The following is a 25,000-nucleotide window of genomic DNA, read 5'->3' as shown; positions in this document are numbered from 1 at the left end:
AAAGTCAGCATATTAGTATAACAATCAACAATGCAGCAAAATCTCCACTGCTGGCCTAATCATTATTTATGTGGGAACTTCCAGCAAATGTATTTCTGCTATTAAACATGGAAATTCAGGCAGCTCTTGTCAGAGATTCCCTACTCCTCAAAATGTACTATTGTTCCTTGCCATCTGACTCACCATGCAAACCAAAATCAGATCTTGTACATTAAAGTCTTAACAGCATGGTAAGTCCTTATTTTTACCAAACAACCCCTCTGGTATTAAAAATTAATCTTAACTGTAGAATACCATCAGTTACTGCTTGATACTTTTCAAAAGAAAATAACAGTCTCTCATCTGCCTTTTTCCCTAGTTCAATTCTCTATACCTGATTTGACATTGAATTCAATATTTTCACTGGTATTTGTTACTTCAGAGTCTGCTATTCAGCAGTGATTTTCAATCTAATTGTTTGCCTTATTCACACAAGTCTCAGATGCCCTCTATGAAAGTGCTATGAATTTTGGATTTAGGGAGCACGCTTCAAAATGTACAGAAGACGAGAGAAAAAGTCTTTCTACTGATGAAGGATTCAAGAAAACAAAATCTACAGAAGGTGGATAAATAAAACAAGGCAATAATATTACAGTTAAACGATGAAGATGAAATTGACAACTTGAGACTAAACCAGACTATTCACAATCTGGTCTCATATTTGGCTGAAATGAGCACTAGCCACATATTTGCATTGTCAGTCAGACTGTCCATTTCCATCTTCATATCACTGGCGGATTCTGTCCTGCCTCAATTCACTGGCCACTGAAGTTTCAATTCAAGCGATTTCATTCCCACTCCCCCAGTCCTGAGTTTGTCATCACCTTGGTTCAGATGCTCATCCTCCATTCTTACTTTTAAAGGTGCCCAGAGTCCATTGCAAAAATTGGGGATGTTAATTGTACATCCAAGACTGCCCTAGCACCAGCTCTGACCCCCCATTCTCACCATAAACAAAGAGCCAGGTCTGTCCTTGAGCTGCTCCGCACCTGGCCCTGTCAACATTCTAAACTGGATTCCTGGGCTCCATCTAGTGGCATACATTGGTTGGTGCAAATAGTCTTGTCCAGCTGAAGTCACATGACACTAGGTTACTGTCCAACAGGTTTATTTGAAATCGCAAACTTTCGGAACGTAGCCCCTTCGTCACTCAGGGGCAGTGTTCAGAAAGCTTGTAATTTCATATAACCTGTTGGAACGTGACTTCTGACTCTGTCCACCCCAGTCCAATACTAGCAGCTCCACACCTTGTCCAGCAGATGCATACATTGCCACTGGATGCAGCCTGGTCAATCTATATATTCTGCACTGTAGACAAGTAATTCATTTCCAGTGTGTTCTGCTTTATATTGTATTTCTTATATAATGTGTGATTTATTTAATTTAGTAAGTTATTTCAACTGGGGATACAAAGTGCTGCATGTGGATTGTATGGGATTTGTACTCGTATATTCAACTGAATTCAATCCAGAGGAGTGTGAAGTGATACATTTGGGCAGGACATACGAAGCAAAGGAATGTGAAAAATGTTCAGATCCTGGGAAACAGGTCAGAGGGTCCTTGATGTGCATGTCCACTGGTTCCTCCAGGTGTCAGGGCGAGTGGATAAAGTAGTTAAGAAGGCATATAGAATACTTGCCCTTATTCATCGAGGCATAGAATTTAAGAGCAGGGAGGTTATGTCGGGACCATCTGAAATGTTAGTCAAGCCACAGTTTCCAGTTTTAGAATTCACATTATAGGATGGATGTGATTGCACTGGAGAGGGTGCAGGGGAGATTTACCAGAATGTTGCATTGGGCTAGAGAGTTTTAGTTACGAAGAGAGATTGGACAGATTGGTGTTGTTTCCCTTGGAACAGAGGACAGAGGACAAAGTCAGAAGTCACACAACACCAGGTTATAGCCCAACAGGTTTATCTGAAATCAAGTTTTCAGATCATAGTCCCTTCATCAGATGAAGTGAGGCAGAAGAGCACAACACAGAATTTATAGGCGGAGAGAACAGAAGATTATACATATGGTGTGGCTGGAGTGTCGAATAAGGCTCTGTGGGTGATCAAGAAGTGTCAGACAGTGTGAATAAATTGTCAACAGCTGAATAAGATAAGGGATGACCTATAATCCGATTAAATGAGGCAAAGAATTAAAAATAAAGTTGTGCTGGAAACAAACCAAAGGACAGGAACATGATAGGTATAAGAGTCGCATGCTGAAGGTTTAACAAAAGAAATATTAATCCAAAACTGTGCAAACTAATTAAAGGTGGAGAGATCATTAAGATTTAATCAAGATATTGGTGTCAAAACAGGACAGTAAGGAAGATTTTACAGATACAGAACCAGTGTGGTGGGGTCACATGCAGCCTGACATGAATCCAAGATCACGGTTGAGGCCATCTTCACAGTAACAGTTTCTGCTCGGCGACTCTACATTGTTGCATCTCTTGAAGGCCACCTTGGAGGTTGCTTACCCGAAGAGCTAAGACTGAATATCCTCAAATGGGAGGGAATATTCCTGTCTGGCAATTGTGGAGCGGTGTCCATTCATTCGTTGGCGTAGCATCTGCATGGTTTCGCCAATATACCATTCTTCAGGGCATCCCTGCCTGCAGCATATGAGATAAGTATCATTAGCCAAGTCACAAGAGTATCTGCCGTGCACGTGGGGGGTAGTATCCATATGGATGATCTGACATGTCTTGCAGAGGTTGCTATGGCAGGGCTGTGTGGTGTTGTGGTCGATGTTGTCCTGAAGGCTGGTAGCTTGCTGCGAAAGATGGTCTGTTTAAGGTTTGGTGTTTGTTTGAAGGCGAGAAATGGAGGTGTAAGGAAGATCTTGGCGAGAGGCTCATCGCCATCGATGACATGAAGGCTGTGAAGAACATGGCGTTGTCTCTCTGCTCTAGGGAAGTACTGGACAATGGAGGGTACTCTATAGGTTGTATCCTGTCTGTCTTGTAAGGGGGTCGTTGCGGTTTTTAGCTGTAGCACGTCAGAACTGGGTCTTCGGAGGAGGTCCTTGTGGTTTGTCACTGTGGCACATCAGAACTGGCCATAGTGACAAACTATGACTCCGAGATAAACAACAAATGCAGAATTGCCGAGCAGAAACTGATAGCCAAAATCCCATGCCCATGAAGACAGCTTCAACCGTGATCTTGGGCTCATGTCACGCTACATGTGACTATTACACCATTCTGCATCTGTAAAATCGCCCTTACTGTCCTGTTTTGACATCACCTTGATAAAAATTTATAATCTCTCTACCTTAACTAGTTTGTACAGTTTTGGATTACTTACTTTGGTTAGACCCTCAGCATGCGACTCTTATACCTATCATGTTATTCCAGTCAATTGGTTTGTCTCCAGCACCACCTTATTTTTAATTTTTTGTAATTATCTCTCTGCCTTAATTAATCAGATTATAGGTCATCCTTTCATTATTATTCAGCTGTTGACACTATAGTCATACCATCTGACACTTTTGATCACCCGCAGAGACTTATTATCTGACACCCCACTCAAACCATTTGTATGATCTTTTGATCTCTCTGCCTATAAATTCTGTGTCTGTATGCTTCGCTCTCACTTCACCTGACAAAGGGGCTATGCTCCGAAAGCTTGTGATTTCATAAACCCATTGGACTATAACCTGATGTCATATGACTTCTGACTTTGTCCACCATAGTCCAACATCGGCACCTCCCCACATCGTGGAACAGAGGAGATTGAGAAGAGACGTGATTAAGATGTATAGAAAAATGAGGGGTAAAGAGAGGTAGACAGAAAACTTTGCCCCTTGGTTGAAGAATCAATTACCAAAAGGCATAGGTTTAAGATACCAGGATATGAGGAATTTTTTTTTTCCCCATCCAGAGAGTAGTTAGAATCTGGAACTAATGCCTGTTAGGGTGGTAGTATTCAAATGTACACTTGCAATGCCAAGGTATACAAGGCTCTAGGAAAATGCTGAGAAATGGAATAGAAAAGTTAGGTAGTTATCTTTGACCAGCACAGACTCAATCGACCTAAAGACTTTTCTCTGTACTGTAGATCTCTGTCTCAATGACTATGACATTGGTTTCTCCGGATGTAAAATGTCCGAAGGGATTCAATTTTGGCTTTAGCATCAATTCCTACTTACTTAATGAGTGCAAATCCCTGGAGCCAAGCAACTGTCCCCTTATTTTGCTGAGATATACACAATTAGCCCATTACTTATACTGCAGAGGGGACATTCCTTTGTAACGCGAAGCATTGTTGATGTCTCTCCATTATTACACAAGGCATTTGTACTGAAGGCCCAGCACTGGAGGTCTGTTTTGCAGGGACTCTGGCTTGTCCTGAGCCTGTTTACTAAGGGCCTTTACACAGCTGGATACCTGCTTGGAGATCCCATGTTTCCTTTGACAATAGTAGTGTGCTCTCTCTATCCAACTGACACTCTCCTGGGAGAACCTACTTGTACAGGAAATAGTTCATTAGCACAAAAACCAGGAACCCCTCTCTCAGCCTTGCTCTGGTGGTTAACCGAATCCAATTGAAAATTCAATAATTTCACTCTTTATAATGGGAACAATAAAACAATTAGAAATATTTTAAATAGGGATAATTTCTTTGACGTTCAATGGCTTTGTTGCTGTTCACTATTTTGCAATTTACACTTGAAGAAAGCATCCTGACATCACACTGAAGGGTAATTTGTAATAGTACACTTTTGTTTGCAATCATGACACTTCTGAAAGGTTCAAATCCAATGTTAATCTGACAAGACTTCTAAAATAAAGAAAAATGATTAGTCCCTTGTTCAAAGCACACTTCATTCAAAAAAAAGTGAAAAATAAATGACATTTGTGACAAGATGAAGTTTTTAAATGAAATACTTTTGTACAGTAAACATAACTCAAACTGTACCTCGGTGAACAAGGAGAATATCATTTTCATGAACTGGCCTGTGTACCATATCAGAGTCAGGATGATTAGCATGAAGATGTTCATAGAACCACTCACATCTATCCTTGAAGGGCTTAAAAAACAAAGAGAAAAGAACCTAATTAATATCTTTTCCACATAATTTTCAAAAGAAAATTATGAACATAAACTACTGAAATGGAGGTGAAGTATGAAATGTTGATGCCCCCCTCATCATGTAATACCAGTTCTCAATCAATAGCTCCTTATCCCTGATCACTCAGAATAAAGTTACAGAAGAGTAAAGTTTCACATCATGGGGCAATAATAGCAAGATTTTGAAGTAGTGGAAGTAAGAACACCAGAGGTAAAGTTGTCCTTAACAAAGATATTGCTTAAAAAGTACACAGACATGCTGTCAAAGATTTCGGTCTTGCATTCGTCAGGACAAATGCAAAAAAGCCAAATTTCAAAGGCAGGAAAGACTCTCTCTCATAAAAAAAATGGTAAAGGGCAAGGCAATGCCAAGCACTGCCTGGAAGAATATGCAAGTGATTTAAGACTTCGTTTAATTCAAAACAAAACTCAATGTTTAATCATGCTGTTTGTTTCTTGCACAGGACAGGTACCTGTGTACGGATACACTTAATGGGGAATATGCTTAAGTGATCGGAGTTGCATGCCCAACTGGCAATAGGTTTTTTTTGTTACACTTGTAATTCTTAACATACCAGCAAACGCTGCCCAATTGTGGACTTGATTCTGAAATAAGGCATTAGGTACTGAGTTTTGCATGCATAGGATTGTAAAGAGTAAGTATCCTCCTATTGCAAACTGCCAAAGAAATGTGCTATTTGATACAACTCACTGGTTGCTGGGTACACGTTGCGCACATTTAACGTCATACTGGGACTAAAATTCGTATACGACATTACTCATTTATGTGGTATGCAGAATGACTTTTCGGCTTGACAGCAGCATCCTATTAACAGAAAATACCACTTGTCTTTCTTTATTTTGAGAAAACTTACTTTTCCAGAGCAACTTGAGATACAATAGACACTTTTTTAGACCCAAAGTAGCAACCTCAGGCCCATTTGAGTGTACTTGTGATACACAGTGGGCAATGATCAGTTTGGAGTAAGGATTTTTTAAGAAACCAGATTTCTAGCCTACTTTTCTTATCCACCCCACCACCAACACCAGCCCCTGCCATAGACAAATGCAATAGCAATACAACGTGACCACAATCTGCAATCACATGTAAAAATAACTTCCTGCTGTACCTTAATACAACAATGCCTGTTAGTGATAAGAGCTTATCAATAAGATTAACCAATATTACTTTGGTTAAGGCAATCAGGAGCCAGCCACATACAATGAAGAATGAATGTTTGATCACTCAGTATCAACAAAGTTAACTTCAGTTGGGGCAATTGTAGGCACCTAAGAGTTAGGCAGGGTTCTCAGCACAGACTCATAACAACGGCACAGTTTCACAAGCAGAGGTTGTCTTCCAGTGTTTTACACGATCATTAATGCGTATTGTCAGCACTGCACAATCTTACCTTCACCAGACACAGAAACACTTCTAGCAGAAAATCACTGGACTTTTATTAGTCTGACCTTAGTTAATCTCTGCCTTGCAAACAAATAATGGAGTGATGAAGTATAACAGCCATCTCAAATGACATCTACCGCTCAATGATGATCAAAACTAAACATGATACATCACTGATCTGCAAACTCATGATTTCAATTTACTGAGATCTTGAAAAGCTATATTTATAAAAGTTTTAACAAATGCGTACCTGTGCTTTGATGATATGCATGAATCTTGACATCAGCTCAGGACATTCCAGAAGAAAGTGAAAGTGGTCAAATATTATTATAGGGTTTCTGTAACAAAATATTTTTTTTTTAAAATGGGCACTCACAATAATGTGACAGTGAAGAAGCATCTAAAAGCACACATGCTCACCTTGTTACAAAACACTTCAGAACTTCATCATGCTTGCATACAAATTCTATAAAGCGAGGTGATGTCATTCTGTAAAAGAAAAACGGCATATGTTCTTTTTCATGTGCACCAATGTGTTCCGTGTGGGATGTGAGGAAGAGCTTTACTTTAACATAAATGATAACGACCTGTAACTCGTTGCCTACAACGGTGAAGGGGAAACAATGATTTTAGAAAGAAATTGGGTGGGAGAATTGAGGAAGAAAAATTTGCAAGGCTGGAGTGATACAGCAGGGGTATGGGACTGACTAATCTTCAAAGATGGCATGGACTCAAATGGGCCAAATGACCTACTCTTCTATACGGTTACGATTATGGCTCCAACTGAAAAGCTGATCATACATGCACAATGGAAATCTACGTTACAGAAGTCTCAAGTTTCAAATCTACATACTCAAAATAAAGCAGTTTCACACATTAAACTAGTTTTTTTTTGTAATCAATATAATGGCTCTGTGGTCAAATTATCTATCTTGCTAGGATTTGCTTTAAATGTAAAATCCTAAATGTTAGCACCATATGAACACTGAATGCGCCCAAAAGAGAATATACCCCATTATAAGTATATCCCAACCACGACCCATTAATCAAACTATGCAGTTCAGAGTAACTTTCAGTTTGTCGCCTCGAAATTTATTTAGACATTCAAGTGCAGCTCATGCAAATGCCAACTCGGTACTGAAACTATCTGGCATATATATACACAGTTCAAACTCATTCCCTGTGCCTAGGCCCAAGTGAAGAACATCATACATCCAGTTGAACAACTAAACTAACATCGAAGTTAGGATCAAAAGAGCATGGTGTAACCAAAAATAATTGGCCAGTCTTAGCATCATGCAAAGGCTGAACATGATGCATATCAAAATTTATGAGTTCCTGGGTGAAAAAAAGTCCTCTGAACACTCGGATAATCTCATAATTTAAGGTATGTCATTGTATAAGTTTACAGCGCAGTTTAAGATGGCTATACTCAAAGTTCCAGCATGGGGTTTGAACTTTTTGCATCTAGGATAATAACAACACCCAGTGTCAATGGTCACTGTTGCACAAAACCTACCTCCAGCCATACACACAAAAATGTGAAACACCTTCCATTTCATGCATGTTCACATCAATTTTAGATGAATATTTGAAAACTGGACTTGGTCTATACAGAAATATCAGAACTATTCTGCAGTAACCTACAAAACAGCCTGTCCATTTCAAGGAAAAAAAAAGTGGTCATCCTGAATGCACAGTTGATTCCAATCAGCAAAATTGTTGCAGATGCAGGACAACACATCTCTAACCACATTAAAACTGAAAAAAAAAAGGATAAGTTCTACTCATTGTATTAAATTTAAAGTTGGGTTAAGAATTAATAATGAGTTTAATTTCTACACACTCCTTCTGAGGTGCCAATATTGCCTTTACCTTTCATGGTTTCCAGAAGATCATAAGCATTATATATTCCAATAAGATTAGCATTAATAGCCATTGTCAATTACAAACTTGGCCACATTTATTCCATCAGACCATTAGTTCCTGTATTTCCCCTCAATATCCCAGCAATCTTACTCTGAAATCAAGTTTGCTACTGTGATAATGAGACCAAGGTCAGAGACAGGGAATTCTGCAAACTCACTTTCTGACTCCCTGTTCACCATACGTGAGGAGTGTGTTGGGTAGAGCTCCAACAGTACTCGAAGTTCAACACCAAACAATTAAACAGTCCTTTTGCTCAGCACCTCATTCATCCACCTTAAAAATGAACTCCCTTCATCACCCACACACTGTGGCAGTGATGTGTACCATTCACAAAATGCATTCCAGTAACTCACCAAGTCTCCTTTAAAAAGGTTCAATGGAGAGTGCAAGGAGCAGAACCAAGCATATTTAAAGGTGCGAGATGTCAATCTGGTAAAGCTACAGGACCAGGACCACTTGCATGTCAAAACAGTCTAAGTAGAAGTGACAGAAGTAAGCGATTCCACTGCCAAGGTATCAGACCTAAGCTCAGCAGTCCACAAATCACGACTGGATTTGGCAGGTGAACAAGTCAACAACTCACTGGAGGAGGAGGGTCTACAAATATCCCCATCCTCAACAGTGGGAAAACTCAGAATAGCAGTGCAAAAGAAAAACAAAACTGAAGCACTTACAATCTTCAGCTAGAAGTGCTGAGCAGGTGATCCATCTGGGACACCTCCAGGAGGTCCCCAAAATCACAGGTGCTAGTCCTCAAACAATTTCATTCATTCCACTTAGTATCAAAAAATGTTTAAAGGCACTCAATACTGCCAAGTCTATGGACCCTGACAAAATTCTGACAACAGTACACAGTGGCATCAATGAGTCCTAGCAAAACTGCAGTCAATGGAAAACAGGAGAAACTCTGCTTGGAGTCATATTTGAGTCAAAGGAAAATGGTTGTGGTTATTGTATGTTGGTCATGTCGGGTCAAGGACATCGCTGCAGAAGTTCCTCATCTTCAGCTGCTTCAATGACATTCTCTCCAAACTCCTAAGAGATGTTTGCTGATGACTGCCCAATGTTCCACACCATTCAGAACTCCTCAGATACTACATCAATGTCCAAACGCAGCAAAATCTGGATGACATCCAAGCTTGAGCTGAAAGTGGTAAGAACATTCATACTACATAGGTGCCAAGCACTGACCATCTCTAACAACATTGAATCTAAACATCATCCCTTTTCATTCAATGGCATTCCCATCAGTGAATCCTCCACTACCAACAACCTATGGGTTACCATTAAGCGAAAATTATTCAGACTAGCGACATAAATACAGTGGCTACCACAGCAGCTAGAGGCTAGGAATCCTGCAGCCAGTAATTCATCCGCTGACTCGAAGCCTGTCCACCACGTACAAGGCACAAGTCAGGAAGGTGATATAATACTTCGCACATCAAAGAATTACAGAATTATTACAGTGCAGAAGGAGGCTATTTGACTGCACTTGCCTGGATGAGTGCAGTTTCAACAACATTCAAGATGCTTGACAACACAGAAGTCAAAGCAGATCGTTTAATTGGCACCGCATCCACAAACATCCACTCGCTCCACCACCAATACTCCATAGCAGCAGTGTCTACCATCTAGAATGCAGAAATTCAATAAGCCTATGACCACTACCATACAGAAGGACAAGGGCAGTAAATATATAGGGACTCCACCATCACAGGTTTTCTTTCAACGTTCAAACCATATCAATTCGAGGGGCCAAGTGCCCTGCTCCTATTCCTATTTCTTATGGTTCTTATACGGACTTGGAACCATAATCACTTGGTCAAAAATCTGATCTCCCTTTCGAATAGTACTATTGGCATACTAACACCAATTCAACCACAATGGTTCAAGTGAACAGCTCACACCACCTTTTCTAGGGAACCAGGAATGAGCAACAGTTGCTAGTTTAACAGTGGCATTCACATACCATTAATAAACAGGGGGAAAAAAAGGGCAGCTAGATTACAAATCTGACATCAGCCTCAATTGAGTCAAGAAGTCAGAAGTGGCTGCAGCAGCACGAGTTGCAATCTTCTTATGCACTCTTGCAACTGTGAATAGCATGCAAATACCCTCTACTTGCACATCACCTTCCCCACCTATCCGCCCTACCCTTCCCGCCGACCAATCCCCACTACCCTCTAGTGCATCCAACCTATCACCACTCCACCTACCTTTCCCCAGCCCCATCCACCCTCCCTCCCACCTCCTTGATCCAACACAACCTGTCCATCTTCTCTCCCACCTATCCGCCCCACCCATCTCACTGACCAATCCCCACTATCCCCACATGCATCCAACCTATCACCACCCCACCTACTTTTCCCCAGCCCCACCCCTCCTCCCTCTATTTAGTTCCCAGCTGCCTTCCCCCTCCCCATTTCTCAGCCAGCCAAACCAACCGGAAATGACAACTTTCCTGCTCCTACGATGCTGCCTGGCCTGCTGTCTTCCCCCAGCTGCATACTGCATTGTCTCTGACTCCAGCATCTGTAGTTCTTGCTATCTCTGAGCCATAAAGTACAGAAGGTTTGCAGCATTAGGCCAGCAAAATAGGTGGGTGCTGCAGGTAGGCAGGAAACTGGAATGGCGCATCAGAATGGACAACTTCAATGAATGCATTTCTCGCTGAGACAAAGAGGGTTATTTGATCTCTCAGGGAATAGCGTGATATGGGAATGGAACACAAAGTGGAGTTGAGCCCTCAAACAGCCATGATCATATTGAAAGGCAGAGTAGGCTCAGTAGGCTGTGCGGTCTACTGCTCCCATCTCATCATTTTGCATGTCCTCCTATGCAGTCTGACAATCTGTGGCATCTCTCTTATTCACTTCTGATTAAGCTGCACATGTTCAAACTCCCTCCTGTTGCACTTATACTTTTAAAACATTCACAAAATTCTCAAGCCATCAGTCACTAGTTCACTTAAAATGCAAATGTTCCAATATCAATGTTCTTTAATTTTTCTATCTTGGTCTAAAAAAGTCCATGTTCCTACATATCACAGAAGAGGAGATAGAAAGAATATAAGTAAAACTAAAATTCAGTATACTAATGTCAAAAGTGAGAGATACTTGCACCTGGACAACTTGTGCTTATTATTTGGAAAAAGGAAATCCACTTAATAGCATAATAGCTCCAGAGCAAACCAGTTGAGATTTCCATATTCAAACAAATTTATCCTATAGACAGACAAAGAAGACAATAGAAAGGTTTTGGCTAAAATCAAGCCAAAGTTTCAATTTTTCTCACCCCTGAGGCATCTGACAGGAACAGCACATATAAAAAGCCTGGATTACTGCACTCAGTCGGTTTGCTGTCATAGAAATTACATCTAGACAATCTGAACTGGCATCTTGTGTCATGTTGTCACCATCTTCAACTTTCTCTAAGCTGGCATGTTGGTCTTCCAAGATCTCTTTGCTAACAGTCTTAAATACTCGAGTAGTGACAATGTCTTGCTGTTCTTGGGCTCTTTGTTTCAGTAAAATTGAAGTGATGTTTTTGGCATCCATTTCAGAGTCCTCCTTACTTTTTTTCAATTCTGTAGCAATAAGAACTAACCATTCATCCAGTGAATGCCACAGTAGTTCTAAAGGCTGTTAAAACAAAGAGAAAGCAAATAGTAACAAAATCATGATTAGCTCATCTTATCACTAAACCATCATCTGGAAAATTGCTTTGCAAAATATATAAAGAATACCAATCAGTTTAAGTACTATACTGGATTCCATTTGCTTGTATTGCTTCAATCTTAGCAAGTACAGAACAGAGCAATTGAAATCATGAAAGTAATGCAATGGGGAGAAATAATTGAAAAGCCTTCAGCTCTTTAGTTTGGCCAGGAGTAAAATCTCAATCTTGAATTGGTTTTCAGCAAAGTAGGTTTAGAAGAATGCATAGAACTAATCACAATAACAATTACCAGGAAACATGAAAATATTGAATTTTTCGATATTACTTAGCAAATGTAGATCCCAGCCAGGTGGACCAAAGGCAGCACAGATCCAACTTATAAGTTACGGGGTACTGCAAGGATCAGGACTCAGACTCCAGCTGTTCGCACTTTATATTAGTGATTTGGATTTGGGGAAACAAATGTAATATTTCCAAGTTTGTGAATGAAACAAAACTGATGGAAATAGATCTGGTGAGATCACAAAGAGGCTTCAGGATAGGCTGAGTCTGTGGACAAGAACATAGCAGATGGAATGTAACGTGCTCAACCTCACTTTTAGGAAGAATGGAAGCGAAGGCTGTTTCTTAAATGGTTTGATATTGAGGAGCATTGATGTCCAAATGGACCTGGCGACCTTGATCACAAGTCATTGGAAGATAACATGAAGGTACAAGTGATTCAAGCACCAGAATGAAGATGTTCTATACAACTGAAAACACTGGTGAGAGAACATTAGCAAACCAGAAGAACCTTTCACAAAAAAAAAATCACCACTCTTAGAGACTAGCTTCCAATTCCACATCTGAATTCCAAATTTGAATACCACCAGCTGACACACAGTGAGATCTGAACCAGTGTCCGTAGAACATTGGTCTACAGCCTCTGGATTACCAGTCCAGTGATTTACCATTACATGGCCAATTCCTGGTCCTTGCCCCTATGCTGTATGATGCTGCATTAGGTAGCTTCAATCAGAAACAAATGAGAATTATCATCTTTTCTTTATTCAGTCATAGAATGTGGGTGCTGCTATCTGGGCCAGCACTCATTTTCCACGTTGACCTCAGAAAGTAATGGCAAATTTCCTTCTTGAACTACTGTAATCCATTTGTGTAGGTACACCCAAAAGTGAGGGAGCTCCAAAATTTTGATCTAACGACACTGAAGGAACAACAATATATCGCCAAATCAGGATGGAGAGTGACTTGGAGGGGAACTTGCAGGGCTTGAACACAAAAATCAAGGTTGACACTCCAGTACATTACTGAGGGCACGTGCAGTGCCATTTTGACTGAGGGTTAAACCTCTCCTGTAACCAGCTGCCTACTCCTAGATGTAAAGATCACATTCCACACTTCTGAAGATCAGCAGTGGAGTGAACCCCAGAGTCCTGGCCAATAGTTATCCCCCAAACATCGTATTAAAGCTGATCATTAAAATATTTCTTTTGTGGAAATTTGTTGTGCAGTTTGACTGCAGCATTATCTACTTTGCAATTACTATTCTTTAGAAGTATTTCACTGGATGTCCAGCAGATGAGAAAAGCACAATATAAAGGCAAGTCTTCCTTTTTCTCTATCACTAAGTTCAAGCTTTTGAGTAAAAAATTAGTTGCATTTATGTCAAAGCTTTCATGACCTTAAGAGTCCAAACGTGTTTAATATAGTTTAGTACTTCTAAAGTTTAGTTAGTTACATTGAAAAAAAAAGCAGCAAATATGCACACAAGGTTCCAACAGAGAAATGAAATACTGACCAGTTAATCTGTTTTAGTGATATTGGTTTAAAAATAAATGTGAGCAAGAGCACCAAAAGAATTTTCCTAGCTCTTTTTTTTTAAATTAGAATAGTGGTGCGAATATGTCCACCTGAAAAGACAGGTGGGGTTTCAGTTTAATCTCCCATGTCACCAGCAGTGTGCTGCAGAGATCAGTGCTGGGTCCACTGCTTTTTGTCACTTATATAAATGATTTGGATGTGAATACAGGAGGTATGGTTAGTAAATTTGCAGATGACACCAAAATTAGTGGTGCAGTGGACAGCAAAGGCTACAGTGATGATGTTACCCAGCAGGGTAATGAAACGTCTGCAGAACAACGAACCAGCTCGGCAAGCCAACCAACCACAACATCCACAACCCGAGCTACAAATCTACTCTAAAGCAAAAAAAGCTACCTCAAAGTACAATGGGACCTTGATCAGATGGGCCGAGGAGTGTCAGATGGACTTTAATCTAGATAAATGGGAGGTGTCACATTTTCGTACAGGAAATCATTTTGGTGATTCTTATACACTGAATGGTAGGATCCTGGGGAGTGGGTTACTGAACAACTAGACCTTGGAATGCAGGTTCATAGTTCCTTAAAAGTGGAATCACAGGTAGACAGGGTACTGAAGGCAGCATTTGGTACGTTTGCCTTTATTGGTCAGTGCATTGAGTATAGAAGTTCAGAAGTCATGTGGCTGTAGAGGAAATTGGTGAGGCCACTTTTGGAATACCAAGTTCAGTTCTGGTTTTCCTGCTATAGGAAGAATGTTGTTAAATTTGAACGGGTTCCGAAAAGATTCACAAGGATGCCGAGTTTGGAAGGTTTGAGCTTTTGGGAGAAGGCTGGGGTTACTTTCACTGCAGCAGCAGCAGCTGAGGGGTGAGCTTATAGAGGGGCATGGATACGGTGAATAGCCAAGGTCTTTTCCCCAAGGGAGCCCAAAACTACAGGGAATAGGTTTAATGTGAAAGGGGAAAAGATTTAAAAGGGACGTAAAGGTGCAACTTTTTCATGCAGGGAGTGGTGTGTCCATGGAATAAACTGCCACAGGAGTGGTGGAGGCTGATACAATTACAACATTTAAAAGGCATCTAGATGGGTATATGAATAGGAAGGATTTAGAGGAATGAGCCAAATACTGACAAATGGGACTAGATTAATTTAGGATATCTGGTCGGCATGGACAAGTTGGACCAAAAAGTGTCCATTTCCGTGCTGTGAATCTCTAAGACTACGAAAAAACAGACCTCAGACATTGCCGCATTTCTTCAAAACTCTGAAGTGGCAAGCTTTGGGCTTGAGCAAAATAAGTTTGCCTCAGAAGCAAGACTGACAGATCTGAGCAAAATCTCAAACTGTAGTGTTAAATCCTGACTAAAATTAAAACAAAGCTCAAAGGGTTTTCTATGCTGTCCATATCAAAACAAAATGGGAAAACCATGTTCTATTATGCCACAGAAGATCCTTGTAACACAACATTGACAGAATAAGAATTTCTTTCATAAAGGTATTATTAGAAATCCTTAAAGAAAAGAAATTTCTTCAAAATTTCCTCTCTGCCTTATCCAAGGAATCCAAGAGAATTTAATTGAAAAGAACGAACAGAATTGGGCACGTATCCATTAACAAAAAAAAAGTAAATCACTTACAAAATCAATAAACTGATTTGGGAATTTTTAGTTCAAAGCTGAGCAAAAATAAATTGTTAACTTAAAGAATTCAAGCTGCAGTATTGCTGGAAAGGGAGACCTGTTGCTGAAGTAATTCATCTTGCAATCATCAGGACAAACACAAGAACGATCACAATCATTCACATTCGATAAAATGGTAATGGCTGACAGGTTGCCACTGATTGGCTAAAGCTTGCCATGGATAAAATAAAACAAGAGGTATTTTGCACACTCAGAATACTGCCATCTGCCCAAAATGATGTTCTGCTGACAAATTAAGCAATTTGTCTGTGAGTTTAGTGCCAATAAGATGGAATATAAATGTCCTAATGATTAGCTAATCAAATCAAACATCACTGAAAATGCTGAGAAACTCAGCAAGTCTGGCCGCATCTGCGTACAGAGAAAGAGTTAATGTTTCAAATCCGATATGACTTCTTCAGAACGGAAGCGTCATACAAGACTCAAACATTAAACCTATTTTTCTCTCTCCACACATGCTACCAGACCTGCTCATTTTCTGTCTGTTTCATCTAGCATCTGCAGTCCTTCGCTTGGATTAAAATCAAACGTGATTCTCCTTTGGCTGTTCATAACAGAGCATAGACTATAATCAACCAGCGCAGGCTTGCCAAGCCCAAAGCAAAATATCTTTGCTAAATCATAATTCCTACCTTGGCAGTACATGCTGAACAATTCCAAGTGTGCTAACAGCTAAACTAATAATCAATTTAAAATATTCATAACACTGCTCAATTACGTCTCCTAGAAGCAGCATGCATTCATGCTAATTCCTTACACAGGACCCATTTTTTTTCCAAAAAGGATCAAGTATCGTCATTCCTGCATTGCCTGGAAACTTGGGAGTCTATAACCTCAACATTTCTTTCACCATGGCAATGCTTTGGCAAATCAGACTTGACATGCCCAACAATCACCATCCCTCTCTCCTTCAACATAAATTGCTGTGATTATTTGAAATTAGGCTTTTTTAACATTTATCATGAAGAATGCAAGATGAAAAGTGTTGGCAACATGTTTCTCATTTCAACCGTAATCTAGTTATGAAATACCAAGCAACAAATTTTGTAACTGTGTATATACTCTGTCAACCAAACTTCTCTTTCAAGAGTTGTCTGGTTAATGTTTGAGTGCTTTATTAAATACATCTCCTTTACTTCAATCTTCCTCATTATATCATATATTTTTCTGACCTTGAAAACTTGGCTTCTTGGTGTTTTATTCCCATTGTAAGCCATATCATTTCCGTTACTGGGAGAGGTTGGGCCGATGCGAAATACATGACAGAATATACGTACTATCTTCAATAAACTCTTCATCTGAGCTTCATAGTTACTTGATATACTGAGGACAGAGGAAAAAGTGAAATCTAATATTTTGACCTGCAACTGTTATTTTGCAAAACAGTAACATTTTTCAATTAAAGAACTGCAGATGCTGAAAATCAAAGAAAAAATTGCTGGAAAAAGTCAACAGGTCTGGCAGCTTCTGTGGAGAGAAATCAGAGTGTTCATTTCAGGTTCAGTGTCCCTTAACTCTGAATTCTTTCTACAGATGCTGTCAAACCTGCTGACTTTTTCCATCATTATTCAACTCATGTAAATATCACTGAACAGTATCTGGATTAATCCCACGTGTTGACCATTTTATTCATGTCTGAAAGATAATTTGGCATGAAGACAAGTTTATAGTATATAAACTGCTCATTATAATAATGTGACAATACTACTGCTGTCATTTTTACCTGATGGAGGAGGTGGCAATGAAACAAAAGGTACTTTCACGCTCAATGTTAGCCTTAATATTCAATAATTCACAGGCAACTCTATAGTAAATGTTTACTAATATTCTATTAAAGCCCGACACCATAACTTCATATATCACTATAATTTCAGCCAGAAGGGTAAGTGAACCAACCTTGATTCTTCATTACTCTGCTGAATGGATGGCTGTTTGATTATCCAGCACAGAAATATATTTTAAGAATTAGTGCTCCAGACTTGTGCATGAGGCTTGAACGAATGAGAAAAAAAACTGCTACTTCCCAATGGGGGAATCTAAATAATTAATGCTAATATTTAACTTTACACAGATTCCCTTTAAATGATCTAAAGTTGTGCTGAAGGGACTGAAATTAGAGTCCACACTTGGTTCAGAGCCCATTGCTGTTGTCAACTTACCTAAGCAACTTGTGACCATTTGTTGTAGCAACTTCAGCAAGACTGGTCAGGATCTTCTGATACAGACTTTCGTTCTGAGGACATAGGTGCTCAAGAACTTGCCGCAACTAAATGCAAAATAAACCAGATCTAACCTTAAATGCTTATTCAAAAGCCTATAAAACACACAACATGAATGACAAATAATAGAGCTATCTACAAGGTGGCAGGTAGCTCAAAACTAAAATTAGCTGGCAAGTTTTCATGCTGATGCATCTTTGTCATTTTTACAAATTTCATACTGTTAAGAAGCAGACTTATTTTTCTCTTGAATTAAGAGAAGAGTGTCCTCACTACAGTAATACATAGGATAGCCACAGTAACCTAAAATGTCGTGGCAGCAGGCTTTTCTAACTGAAAGACTGCAGTGTCTTTTAAGTTACTATGAGGCTTATCTTAATTTGTAATTGCATTAAAGGGATGGATGACTGTCAAGATAACCACAAGCTTTCAGAGCCTCACTTCTTCTTCAAGTGTTACAGTGAGGCTCCAAAAGCTTGTGTTTTCAAATAAACTTGTGGGACTATAACCTGGTGGTGTGTGATTTCTGACCTTGTCCACCCCAGTCCAACAGCGGCACCTCCACATTAAGATAACCACCTTCACTGACGTCTCCATTTTCAAGAAATTTAACTTTCAATGCTAATAATTACAGTTTACATTTTTCACGTTAATTTCAAAGGGATTATAAACGTTATTAAAGATTTCAGCAAACACAGCTAAATTGGTTATTTTCATATCTAAAGACTTTAAAAATGTGCAATCGCAATGAAAGCTGAAAACTTACATAGATCAATAATATAAATTTATAGTTTGTATGAAGCGTCAATATATTAAGCAATGCCATTACAACAATATATTGCCAAGAGACCTACTGCATTTGTCTAAGCTTTCGACAAAATAAGACAAGAAGCTTTTATACCCAAGGTAGAAGCCTCTTACATTACTAGTAAGAACTGAGCTGGACTGAAGTCTGTTTGGAAGTATGTAGGCAGGAAGTAATTACAAATGGATTTGCACCAGTTTGGGACTGGTTACCAGTGGTGACCCATAGGCATTTGTTTTGAAAAACTATCGTTCTTTCCTGATTTTAGTCATGAACTGTATGTAGTCACTGGAAACATGATTGACAAATATGCTAATGATCCAATCTTTCTGCAAGTATTAGAATGTAAACAATGTTCAGCTTCTTCAGGCAGGCCAAATATTTTGGGGTAATTTGGACTCTTGACTGTGAAATGATGTTTAGACTGGAAACATGCTGTTTTCAGCCCAAGGAAGGACAAATGCTCAATTTGCATATACATTTTAGCACTAAAGGAAGCTGAGAGAGAGATCTGGATGTTCTAGAAAATAGATTTCTGAAGATTCACGAGCACTGTCATAATGTGATAATTAAAGCACAGCATGTTTTAGAATATTTATTTATAGGATAATTGACTAAGACAAAGCATACTATTTTGCCCTCAGTAATTTTCTTCAAAAGCAAATTCAACATATATATGCAAGACATCCACTTCAACCCCAGCACAACCTGCTTGACTTATCCACTGTCTGTATATCTTCCAATTGTTTGCCCAACATGTCCGAGCAGAAATATTGTCAAACTATACATTAGGAAGACTGAAGTCACGTTTTCAAACGCCAGCATTAACTCCCCTTCTTGGCAACTGTCCAAAGATGAACATGATATGCCTTAACCTTGGCATTATACTTGATCCTAAGGTGTGCTTCTGACTACACAATTGGCCACTACTAAGACCATCTACTTCTACCTCTAACACTGCCCATTTTATATGCTACCTTTGCAAATTTCCTGGTCATCCACATCTTCTACCTCAAAGTTTTCTCTTCATTTGAGTATTCCTATGCCTTCTGCCTTGCATCCTTTATAGAAGTTAAACTCATTCAAATCTCTGTTGCCCACAACCTAACTTGTACCAAGTTCCATTCATCTACTGACCTCCATGACTCACTGGCCTACAATCTCAAAATTCTCATCTTTGATTTTCATATTCTTCCATGGCTTCATGCTTCTCTAATTTATGGAACCTCTCCCAGCCCTATATTCCTCAATATGCTGCTTTCCATTCTGGCTCAAGTGTCCCTGATTTTAATCACTCCATCACTGCTGGTCACAGATTCAGCTGTCTAGGCCACAAGCTCTGCAATACCCTCCTTTTCTTCCTTAATTCTTTACGCTGCTCCTTCAAACCTACTTCAAGGACTACAATGTGGCACAGTGTTAAATTATATTTGATAATTGTTCTGCGAACTACCTGGGAAAGTGTCAACGTTATAAGGCTCTATTACAAGAATTTATTTCTGTGCAAGATCTTGGTCAGGGCTCCATTGGAAAACTGCAATAGTCTCCTTATATGATGTCTGAAGCTGAGTGTTAAAAACAGACTAGCAAACTAATTCAGAACAGAAACTAAAACAGTTTAAAAAAAAATGGTAGTAAGATGAACGATATTTATAAGATGAAGATGACGACAACATTGGCACTTGAGTCGAGAAGTAGTTTTTGTTACACGCTGGTAGGTTAGAGAGGACGAGGGAATTGCAATCCTAAGTTGATTAACCCAGATTTAGGTTCAAATGTCAAGACAGTTAGATTCTCGGAAAAGTAGACTCCTGAAATAGACTACTGCCTTGTTCAGCTGGCATCAATTTTGTTGTATTTCTTCAGACAAGAATTGAACTTGGCAGGCTGACAAAGTAAAAAGACACATAATACAAAAGAATGATGGGGCCAGAATGATTTTGTAGTCAATATTACATCACCATTTTTGTTTTGCAGCAAAAGGAATGTCCTATTTGCCCCTGCCCAGTTTCAAAAACAAAAACAAAGAACTGGTGAATGCTGGAAATCAGAAACAAAATCAGGAATTGCTGGTAAATCTCAGCACGTGTGGCAGCATCTGTGGAGAGAAAGCAGAGTTAATGTTTCAAGTCCAGTAAGCCTTCTTCAGAACCAACTTCAAATGTTGTCAGACCTGCTGAATTTTTCCAGCAATTTCTGATTTTGTCCTGAGTTTTACATTTGTTTTTGTGTCCCCCTCAGGTAATCAAATCATGGGTTTTTTAAATGTATAGGTGATAATATAGGGGACCAGGCAGATGGGCTTTTTCCAACACTGTTCAATATTCATACATGTTATGCTATACTGTAGTATAAAACAAAATGCTATAGACAAGTACTTTTAAAATTCATAACTGATCTTGTGAATCAAGTTGAAAGAACCTTACCATGTTCTCTTTGATATCTTCATTCTGTGTCATCTGAATCAGTGTTTGGAAGAGTCTGGGGTGGTGCTGGATCAAAACTTCACATGTCTCCCCATACCCTCCCTAAACAAGCAAAATAATCACAAGAAATTACATTCGATTCACAAACATTACTACCGCACAGGAGTAATGTTTCCAGATCACCACCCATCAAATCACAGCCCCCACTGCCATGCTCATCATCTTCCCTCATTATCACCTGATAAGATCTGGCAGGGATATCCAAGAGGCTGCTTAAAGGCACATTAATAGCAATATTTCCTTTCACTCGGAAATAGATAGAACATTGGTTAGCAGACAAGAAACAGAGTAGGAATAAATGCACATTTTTCTGAATGGCAGGCAGTGACCAGAGGGGTACTACAGGGAGGAGCAAGGTGAAGCGCTTTCAAAGAAAAAGTTCCGTTGTGAAGTGCAGAAAATGAAATCAGAATAAGGTTACTTGGTCTACCCAGAACAAACTGTACCTAAATAATTTATTCCAATAGGTAATGTGAAATTGCTGCCGAAAGATGGATAAATAAAATTGAAAATTCCTTCATAGATCATTTCAGAATCCAAATTCATTACAAATCTACATAACAGAATTTATTCTACTCCTGAAAACTAAACTTTGTTAAATGTAGAACAAAGTTTCTATTCCTCCTTTGGATTAAAAAAAAAGCAGCAAGTACATTTTCTGAGTTACAATACCAGAACTAAAGTTTGCACCTGTACACAGAGATCCAGTGGAGTAACACCATTTTTGTCAGGTAAGTATTTGGCTCCCCTTGAAATCAGAATTTGAGCAGTATCCCTTTGACCATGACTGCAATAATAAAAAATTAAAATTAGTCAATTCGAAAATGTATACCCAACAATTGTACTCTTAATGTTTCAAATTAACTCAGCTCTTTTCCCTAGGAACAAGTGAGTAGGGATAGGTCATTCAACTCTTCAAGCCTGCTTCATCATTCTGTAAGAATAAACCACATCTGGTTGTTATCTCAAATTTACGCTCTGCCTGTCTCTTAAAAGCCTCAATCTCAAAATCAAAAACCTAACTCAACCTTGAATAAATTCGATAATCTTGCCTCTGTCACTTTCCGGGACAAGAAAATTCTACTTACTAATAATCCTTAAAAAAAAAACTTTGCTCACCCATCTTAAAAAGGAAATCTCATATTATTAAAATGCATTCCCAGATTCTAATCTCACCATAACGGGAAAGATCTGTTTAGTGTTTAACTTCTTAGTTCTTACAGCTAAAGGAATCAAAGGTTCTGGGGGAAAAGCAGGAACAGGATACTCAGTTTTTTTTTAATTCATTTGTGGGATCTGGGCGTCGCTAGCTGGCCAGCATTTATCTGCCCATCCCTACTTGCCCTTGAGAAGGTGGCGGTAAGCTGCCTTCTTGAACCGTTGCAATCTACCCGCGGTGGGTTGACTCCCAATGTCATTAGCGAGGAAATTCCAGGATTTTGACGCAGTAAGTGAAGGAACAGTGATATATTTCAAGGTCAGGATGGTGAGTGGCTTGGAGGGAAGCTTGAAGCTGTTCCAATGTATTGAGCCTGCTCTGCTTTTCAAAATGCCAAATGGCCTACTGCTGCTCCTTTTTAATATTTCTATCTTATCAAGACCCTGCAGGATGTTATGCTTCAATAAGATTGTCCCACGCCCTAAAGTCCAATGGGTATAGGCACAACCTATTCAATCTTAAGATTCTGCCTGCCAAAGTGAACAAGTTCACATTTTCCCACATTATAAACCCACCTCCCTTACTTTTGTCCACTCACTTAATCTGTATCCCTTTGTGAACTTTCTAGCTCCTCTTGATAATTTTCTTTCCTAACCACCTTGATGTCATCATTGAACATAGTTACCATACATTTGACCTTCACATCCAAGTCATATACATAAATTGTAAGTAGTTGTGACCCTAGGACTGATCCTTGTGGCACCTCACTGCCAGTAAATCCGAAAAAAAGACATTTATCCCTACTCTGTACTTCCTGTTGACCTTTATCCATGCTAATAGATGAACCCCTACACCTGAAGTTCTTGCTTTGTGCACCAATGCTTGATGTGGCACGTTATCAAAATGTCATATCCAAATTCAAGTATACCACATTTAAAAGCTCGCACCAGCTATTCCTAGCTTCCTGCTTTTCTGAATGTCAAACGATCTTCAATATTTAAGTTGTGGTCATCTTCCACCATATCTCTAATAGTTATCTGGTCGTACATTGTTATTTCTACCAGTGCTAACAACTCATTCATTCTGTTATAAATGTCATGCATATTCAGATTGAGTACCTTCAATATTTTGTCATGCTTACATGTATAACTATACAAGATCACGTCAGAATGGTGGGTCCTCATCTCAAACACTGTAGTTTTGGTCTCCTTACATAAAGCTTGCAAATACATTGGAGGCGGTTCAGAGGAGGTTTAATAGATTGATTGCTGGAACGAGCCAGTTGTCTTTGAGGATACGTTGGAGAGGTTGAAGTTTGAAAGAGCAAGTTTGAAAGAGTAACTTCAATGGAAGTATACAAGGTCCTGAATGGTCTTGACGAGGTGATCATGGGAAAGATGTTTTCTCCTGTGGAGAAGTCCAGAACTTGGGGAACTATTTGAAAATTAATGGTCACCTTTTTACAACAGAGATAAGGAGAATTTTGAGTTATGAAACTTTGGAATCCTCTGTCTTAGAAGGCAGCAGAATTGGATCATTGAACATTTTCAAGGCGGTGACACATAGATACTTGTAAGATAAGAAAATCAAAAGCTATCAGGTGACGGGAACACAGAATTCAAAACAAAGAAATCAACCATAATCTCATCTAATAGAGCAGTCTAAGGAGCTAAAAAGCCAACTTCTGCTCCTAATTCATACGTCTGGAGTACAAAATAGAACTGAGAACATGAATGGAACTTTTTTTTGGTTTTGAAGCACAAGTCCTTTCTCAAACAAAAAAAAATCCAGGATTTGGATATAATAAAACACAAAGAGTGCCCTTGGCTACTGCAACGCTCTAACCCTAAACATCTTGTGTTTTGGGATAGGAGGGAGAGGGGAAATCAGGCAGAATGTCTAAATCGAGATCACTACCAGATACAGGTAGTTCTCCTATAACGCAATAGCTGCGTTATGTGACCCCACGCTATAGGGAAATCACTACAGAGAAGAAAAAAGTTTGTTTAGTAGACCTTCCTGTGTCCAAAATGGAACTCTGCAAATTAGCTCAGCTCAAAGTTTAGCAGGCGACCCAGGACAACACAGGTCAGCAAAACTGTCTCCACACAGACGAGACACAATGATGACAGCTCACTTCAGAATTAGGCAGCATAGAATTGCATGTGTGTGTTTTTTAGAAAATAAAATTAAATGTTTCAGGTTGGTGTTCTTTAATGAGTAAGGCCTGGTCTACCAGTACTGAGCAATTATGTCCTTTCATGACTTAAATCCATGCCCTAGCCAATGAAGACAACACCAGTTAAACACTGCCATGACACAGAGTTAGAAAGTTGCAGTGAGGACAGTATGCTGCCAGTGGCTCCAAAGACTGTTTCTGATGTCACATGAAATAAATCCAACCTGCCTTCCTGCTTCTGATACAATTCAAGTCTACTTGCTATGGAGGCATTATAAATTCACAGCCATGTGGCAACTGAGAGGGAAGGGTTTTTCCCCCAGCTCTCCAAATGCTGCAGTACTCAACCAGGGTACATCTTTTTTCAAGCTTAATTTCATTTGAGACTGATGATCTTAGGTAGCAGAATTTGCCTACAGTCTTCAATTCTGTTTCAGTTGTCGTGGAGGGAAGAGGGAGAAAGGGAGACGAGGTGAGCAAGTGGGTATGCACATGGAAGGTGGGGGGGGA

General features: G+C 39.4%; 1 protein-coding gene across 1 annotated transcript; it reads right to left on the bottom strand.

Annotated features, from left to right (window-relative positions):
- Positions 1 to 2,617: 2,617 nt before the first annotated feature.
- LOC109930592 (E3 ubiquitin-protein ligase HACE1) lies at positions 2,618 to 22,289 on the bottom strand (the record flags this gene model as incomplete). The annotated part of the gene is made up of 10 exons (XM_048592934.1): positions 22,272 to 22,289; positions 21,843 to 21,939; positions 21,093 to 21,194; positions 17,802 to 17,908; positions 16,815 to 16,965; positions 11,736 to 12,082; positions 6,933 to 7,001; positions 6,763 to 6,850; positions 4,955 to 5,066; positions 2,618 to 2,646 (listed from the first exon to the last, which is right to left on the bottom strand). Coding segments are annotated over exons 3-10 (936 nt in total), but the record flags the coding sequence as incomplete, so codon positions are not given.
- Between the last annotated feature and the right edge of the window lie 2,711 nt (positions 22,290 to 25,000).

Source organism: Rhincodon typus, unplaced genomic scaffold (assembly GCF_021869965.1).
Source record: "Rhincodon typus isolate 14 unplaced genomic scaffold, sRhiTyp1.1 hic_rhity00002063, whole genome shotgun sequence".
In the NCBI taxonomy this organism is placed as follows: domain Eukaryota; kingdom Metazoa; phylum Chordata; class Chondrichthyes; order Orectolobiformes; family Rhincodontidae; genus Rhincodon; species Rhincodon typus.
This window is presented reverse-complemented; position numbering and strand designations above follow the sequence as displayed.